The sequence below is a fragment of the Natrix helvetica genome (genome assembly GCF_964273705.1).
Source record: "Natrix helvetica genome assembly, chromosome: 4".
NCBI lineage: Eukaryota > Metazoa > Chordata > Lepidosauria > Squamata > Natricidae > Natrix > Natrix helvetica.
In genome coordinates, this window is record NC_138550.1 from 165,398,989 (window position 1) to 165,406,657 (window position 7,669).

Below are 7,669 nucleotides of genomic sequence, written 5' to 3' on the forward strand. Positions count from 1 at the left end.
TTTCTTGATTAGTTTCCACCCATTGCTTCTTGTCCTGCCCTCAGGTGCTTTAGAGAATAGTTTTACTCCCTCTTTTTTGTGAGAACCCCTGAGATATTGGAACACTGCTATCATGTCTCCCCTAGTCCTTCTTTCTATTAAACTAGACATACCCAGTTCCTGCAATCGTTCTTCATATGTTTTAGTCTCCAGTCCCCTAATCATCTTTGTTGCTCTTCTCTGCACTCTTTCTATCTTATAAACTTAATAACAGAATAACAAGAGTTGGAAGGAACCTTGGAGGTCTTCCAGTCCAACCCCCTGCCTAGGCAGGAAACCCTATACCGTTTCAGACAAATGGCTATCCAACATCTTCTTAAAGACTTCCAGTGTTCGCGCATTCACAACTTCTGGAGGCAAGCTGTTCCACTGATTCATTGTTCTAACTGTCAGGAAATTTCTCCTCAGTTCTAAGTTGCTTATCTCCTTGATTAGTTTCCACCCATTGCTTCTTGTCCTGCCCTCAGGTGCCTTGGAGAATAGTTTGACTCCCTTTTCTTTGTGGCAACCCCTGAGATATTGGAAGACTGCTACCATGTCTCCCCTAGTCCTTCTTTCTATTAAACTAGACACACCCAGTTTCTGCAACCGTTCTTCATATGTTTTAGTCTCCAGTCCCCTAATCATCTTTGTTGCTCTTCTCTGCACTCTTTCTATCTTATAAACCTAATAACAAAATAACAGAGTTGGAAGGGACCTTGGAGGTCTTCTAGTCCAATCCCCTGCCTAGGCAGGAAACCCTATACCGTTTCAGACAAATGGCTATCCAACATCTTCTTAAAGGCTTCCAGTGTTGGGGCATTCACAACTTCTGGAGGCAAAGCTGTTCCACTGATTAATTGTTTTAACTGTCAGGAAGTTTCTCCTCAGTTCTAAGTTGCTTCCCTCCTGGATTAGTTTCCACCCGTTGCTTCTTGTTCTACCCTCAGGTGCCTTGGAGAACAGTTTGACTCCCTTCTTTGTGGCAACCCCTGAGATATTGGAAGACTGCTACCATGTCTCCCCTAGTTCTTCTTTTCATTGAAGTAGACGTACCCAGTTCCTGCAACCGTTCTTTATGTGTTTTGTATTTTATTAGATATATTGCTCTCAGACTGTAAACCTTTGCATAGCTCAAAAGACACCAAGCCTCTTGTGACACTTGGCCAGAAATTAAAACTATGGCATCTGTTCACAATTTTTTAGGCTACATCCTGCATCATTTTAATTACCTATTATGGACCTAATTGTTGACCGGCGAAATAGGCCATGTGTGAGATGTATGACACATTTTCAGCCTCCCCGGCCTCCTGCAGCACTCTGCCATCCAAACATGGGCTGCAGGTAGACCTCAGGAGGCCTCTGAGCGGCCTGTTTTGACAAGTATAGCATTGAAGGAGGCATCCATCCCATCTCACCCCTGCCTCCTGACCCGTGGAGAACTACAATGCTGATCTGGCTGTCAAAGAAATCCAGTCTGACACCCCTGATTTAGACTTATGGTAGTGGCCAAAATTGTGGAAACCTTTTGGGAAAAGTGTATTTTTGAAGTTTGATGGCTAATAACACCACTTCTTTTTTTTTTGGGGGGGGGGGGGGAGTAGTACCACAAAATTATATATCAATGGAAAGATAATTTAATGAAAATGGCAATGCAATAACTTTGATAAGGATTTGCTGTTATAATAGCAGTTATAAAGAAGAAAAGTGAAACATGTAGAAAAATATGAGGTATACGAAAATTGTATCTGACAAATGTCCCCCTCTCAGCTTCAATACATGAGATCAATAACGGAATCGAATCCTACTCTGATCTGATCTGGTTCATTGACAAAAACAAGATGGCACCTGATTGGCTCTCTAAACACTCATGCTCATTGGCTACAATCAGATGAAGGAAAGCTACCTGATATCAACCTAAGCAAGTTGTGCTTCCTTTTTCTGGTTATTTGGCTATAACTTTTCATAGAATACAGATACTTGAACAAACTTTGTTGCATTACATTCTTCATTACATTATCTATCCACTGAGATACATATATTTAGGGTACTACTCAAAAAAGAGTGGTGTTATTACCCATCAAGCCTCAAAACTACTATACGTTTTTTTCAAAAGGTTTCTACAATTTTGGCCACTACCGTAGTGGCCAAACAATATATGTTTTATAGAGTCAGCATATTGCCCCCAACAGTCTAGGTCCTCATTTTACCCACTTCAGAAAGTTGGAAGGACACTTCCGGTTCCGGTGGCTGACGGCGACGGGCAAGCCTTGCTCGCCCCGTGCATCCCCGGTGGGCTTCCCACTCCTTGGGGGGCACAGGATGCCCCGTAGAGGTGTCCTGCCAGGGGGCGGCACGGCGGGGGATCCCTGGATCGGCAGCGGCCGGTGGGGGGCCCCCCGCTTCGCTCCAGGAACTGGGGAGCACGAAGGGGAGACGCTCCGGCGTCTTCGCTGTGAGGCTGATCGGAGAAAAAGAGAATAGAAGGATGCGGCTGAGGTGCGGTGAGGCGTGAATTTCCTCCATTCCCTTTAACAACTTTAACAACTTTAACAAGAAAGTCAGCTGTTTAAACTTTATTTTCGGCTTGAATCGGAGAGGCGCGGCTGGAGGGATGGGGATTTCCCCCCCTCCCTTGGACAGGCGGCTGGAAACGATTTAGCTCTTAGCCCCAGGGGAAGGAGGAGGAGGAGGAGGAGGAGAGCCAACCAATGATGTCACGCCCCTACTAAGTAAATTTTCGGATTTAAACCTTAAAACAATGATGATCTGGAAACTTTGGGAACATTGAACTTTGAAAACTTTATTTTTTGCCTCTAAACCCGAAGCTGGCAGGGCAAGATGGCACACTTCCGTTGTCTTCATGAAATGTGAAATCTGACTCCACTTTTAAAGCTTCAGGCTTCCGGTCTTTGTCTCCGTGCTACTCAGACAAATCTCTTGTTGATTGCTGTCTTTTGATCCCTGGAGTGAAAAACGTTGCTCTATTGCCAGGGCCAGTGGAAACAAAAACTCTCTTCTGCCTGGTCCTTCTGTCTCCTGGTCTCTCCTGGCTGTCCTGCCTTTTTGACTGACCATTCTCTACACTGACTGAACTTTTTATCCTACAAAGAATGTCACCTAAAAAAACCACCTCCTGGAAAGCCTAGCTTTGCTGCCTCTGCCCCGACATCTGCAACCTCCAGTCCTAGTACACAATCAACGATAACAGCTTTGATCCAACCTAAATCTACGGAGATGGAGTTTCAACAAATGTTTCAGCAACTCTTACATGGACAAGAGGAAATAAAGAAACAACTGCAGGAGATGAAAGAAGAAATTAAAGAGAACCAGGCCAAAATTAATAAGAACTCACAGAGATTGGACCTTTTGGAGGGTGGGGCGGCTGAGATGAGGGAGGGGATGGAAGGGATGCAGAAGGGAAACAAAGAACTTGACACCCAGCAGATGAAAATAGAGTTTGAGAGAATGTCTCTTTATCTTAGATTTCAAAATGTGTTAGAGACAGATGATGAGAACATAAGGGACATCATGACAAACATTTTGGCTGACTACCACCAGAAAGAGAAGCAACAGATGGGGTGGGAAATAGACCTGGTTTATAGAGTGAAATCAGTCTATGCCAGAACACACAATGTTCCCAGGGAGGTACACATTAAATTTCTCAGAAAAAGCACAAGAGATGAAATTCTGAGCGCACAAAGGGGGCAAGCCCTGACATACAAAGATAAGGAGATAACCATTATGAAACAGATCCCCAAGAAAGTGAGGGGAAAAAGAAAAAGTTATTCGCAATTAGCGAATAAATTATACCAGAAGGAGGTGTGGTTCAGATGGTTGATGCCTGAAGGTATGCTAATATTCTGGGAGGAGACAAGAGTCAGAATTAATACACCCATAGAGGCACAGGCCTTTATGGAAAAAAAACAAACTACTCCTAGAAAAACCTGATGATCCTTCACTAGATACACAAGACACGGGAGGGGCCGGAGCCCTGTCGGCGGGGGGAAATGGGGCAATACCGAGAAAGCTCAGATCACAAAAATGAGTAAGAAAATCCACCTGACATAAACTGATTGAAATTATCAACTGAATTTATATGCTGACTATATGTTACTACTTAATAATGAATTATGTGCAAATGTATACTATGAGTATGGAGGGGGGGCGCTCCTACCGCACACTGCAGTTGCCAAAATTTGTAACCTTTCCCCTACCTTTTTCCTTTGCAAAATTAAAAAACCAATAAAACTTTATTATAAAAAAAAAGAAAGTTGGAAGGACGACTTCCTTCTGGAGTTTCAATTTTCTGAAAAGGTTTTGTGTACGTAGTTTATAGCAATGAAGGAAAAAAATCTTGCTTGTCACATCCTTTCCCAATCATCAAGATGAACTCTCATAACATTCAAATTGGAGGGAAACAAAACCTCTTTATATTTTATTTCTATAAGCAAGAGATACATTTTGGACCTCATAAGAGATATCCAGCATTAGAGACAAGCTAAGATTATACTTTTAATGGAGGGTTTGGATTATGTTTGCAAACTTCTATCCGATTTGAGGAGCTTCATCTTCCTTGAAGACACTTTGAAAAATGACCTTGATGTTCTCCATGGATGGAGCTAGTTTCTTTCTCCCAACCAGAAAGTAGATCACTGGGTTAAGACTGCTGTTAACAGAAGCAAACAGAAAAAAATAGCTCTCCAAATCAGGAAATATAGCCCAATTACCCATGCCAAGAAAATGTGTAGTGAACACATAGATCCAAAAAGGAATAGAGAAAATGAAGAAACAGAGAAGTGTAATTAAGATAATTACTAGAGGTCTTCCCCGTTTAAACTGTTTAGGTTTAAGATACACTTTGATGAACAGGATCACACTAGAGGATGTTATCAATGGAAGGACGAGTACAACAGTCACCAGGAAATAGACATTCTGGATAAATGGATATTGAAATACAGGTTTCATAATGTTTGGAATTACAACGAGGAGGAAAGAGAAAATCCAGAGGAAGGCACACACAACAGGGGACAAATACTTTGGCCGTGAATAGCGATGCCAGATTGGGAAGAGGACAGAAACACACCGGTCAATGCTGATGACCGTCAGAAGAAACACTCCAGCAATGTACATGATCTGGGAGAAAGAAAAAAAGAATAACTCGGACATCTCTGATTTATCTTCAAAAAGAGTAATGGAATAAATAGCCATAGATAGAAGGAATCCAAAGTCAGCCACAGCTAAATTAAGAATCAACACAATGAAAGGGGTTTTCTTAATCTGGAAACCAAGTATCTGGATAACAATTCCATTTAATGGGAGTCCAATACAGCAAACGATCAGTGTGGCTGACAATATCATATGTTTGGAATTGATGGCTATATTTTGGTTCTCATCCAAATCATCTGGATAGCCAATCGCAGAATATTCTTCTATATCACCGCTGTAGTCCATGCTAAAATTGATCAAGAGACTTCTGTAATGCTCCAATAGCCTCTTCTTTTAGAATGGAAGTTCCTATTTGGAAAAAAAAAGGAAAGCAGTCAGGATTTATGACTTCTCCATAATCATTGTTGCTTCCTCTCTATCTTATCTCCAGCTAGACTGGAAGAACTTTTGGACCTCTCTGAATAGTAATATTAAGAATTAAGACAGATGAAGAGTGCCTCTCCTGTAAACAATAAAATGAGGCATACTTTACAGAAATCCATACCAAATTGGTTGTTGCCTGAGTCAATAAGAAGAAGGACAATGGATCAGAGACAGAACATTATCAGATATAGGGGAAATGGTGTAGGTGGATGGAGGAAAGAAACAAGGATCAATGAAAGAAGCCAATAAAGGCCAAAAATAGAAGTTAAGAAAAATGTTCATATATATATGCACTTAAGAGAGTTTAAACTTATTATAGGTAATCACCCAATATATCAGATAGATGAATAAAATAAGAGGGTTAAAAATGGCGAAACTCAAATGAAATATATTAGAAGGGGAAATAACATAAGTAGAACTATACAGATTTGAAACTGCTATTAGAAGGAACATGAAGTTCCAATGTACTGTGTAAATGTAGCGTATGTCTAAGTTCTGTATGTGTGTATTTTGTATGTTTGTAAATATTTTTTTTTAAAATAGAATGGAAGTTCCTATTTGAAAAAGAAAGAAAGCAGTCAGGATTTATTACTTCTTCATAATCGTCATTTCTTCCTCTCTATCTTATCTCCAGCTAGACTGAGAAAACCTTTTGACTTCTATGAATAGTAATATTAATAATTACGACAGATGAAGAGTGCCTCTCCCATAAACAATAAAACGAGGCATACTTTACAGAAATCCATACCAAATCTGTTGTTGCTTGGGTCAACAAGGAGAAGGACACTAGATGCTGGTGCTTCTGGAATCTGGTTCCACGTAGGATAAACGATTCAGGAATGTTGTCTGAGCAACCAGGGCCAGCAGCTGTAGGTCTAATGGAACAAATGTTTTTACTAGTCACAAATATGCAAAGACTGAAAGCAAGTAATTTTGCCATAAAGTTTTTGTTAGAAGTAATAGGTGCCTTGGGTGCAATCCCAGAACATCTGTCATGCCACGTGAACACCATCAACATTGATAAAGACATCCAATTGTACTTCCAGCACCTTCAGAAATGAGGATCGTGAGCTCTGCGGCCCTGCTCCGACCTCTCCTCATCGGAGGGCTCAAATTGAGCCATAGCCACCATGGAGGAGTGGTGAAGTAAAGGGGGACTGCCTAGCAGGTCGAGAAGAGCCACATCTCTCCAACCTGACTAGGAAAGACTCCTCACCCGAAGACGAGGAGCAGCGGAAGCAAACATGACTGCCATGAAGCCAGGGCTGCCTAAACACTTAAGACTGCTGGAGAATAAAAAGTGAGTTGTGTGTGAACTGGGTGAGATAATATTTTATATTGAAAAATGACCCCAAGAAATACAAGGAGGAAGCATGTTTAAACAATGGTGGGTTTCAATTTTTTTTACTACCGGTTCACTCGTGTGCTCATGCGCAGAAGCATCTGGGCAGGTGGGTGGAGCCTCCCCCGCCGCGACTAATGGTTTCTCCTATCCTGGCTGAACCAGCAGAAATCTTCCTCTGCCTTAAAACCAATTGCTAGCACTGAATAACCATGTAAAAAAAATACCAGAGAAATTAAGAAGAGATTTTTTTTAAAAAAAATTGAACTCTCAAAGTAAAAGATGTATCAAAAAGGCATGATTATATGTTGGAATTAGATCCTGAGCTTTTTTAATTATTATTACATTTTCCCACGTATTGGATTTATAATTCAAAATAACCAAAATTGGAATTGTCAGCAATAACGAAGAGAGACTGGAGCAAGTTGAAGCTAGAGTTCCATTTGCTGTTAAAAGGAGAACTATGCAATCTTGGGAATAATCATCTATATTTGCTGGATTACAAGTATTTACTTTAAAACTATTGGAGATTTATACATCAAATAAGAAATTTAGCCAAGAGACCCTGAATATCGTTGAATATCATTGAGCAAATAAAGTGGTTGGAAGAGGCATGGATAACCCCTTGTGTTTTTTTTCTAAATTAGATTGACTACTGGTTGATTTGACATTTAAAAGTGTGATTCTAATAATTTCTGGACAATTGACCCAAAAGGA

General features: G+C 40.8%; 1 protein-coding gene across 1 annotated transcript; it reads right to left on the bottom strand.

The window, feature by feature from the left end:
• Positions 1–4,566: 4,566 nt before the first annotated feature.
• LOC309391672 (mas-related G-protein coupled receptor member H-like) lies at positions 4,567–5,472 on the bottom strand (the record flags this gene model as incomplete). The annotated part of the gene is made up of 1 exon (XM_081952337.1): positions 4,567–5,472. The coding sequence occupies one exon, from the start codon at positions 5,470–5,472 to the stop codon at positions 4,567–4,569; it is 906 nt and encodes a 301-aa protein (XP_081808463.1).
• Positions 5,473–7,669: the final 2,197 nt, after the last annotated feature.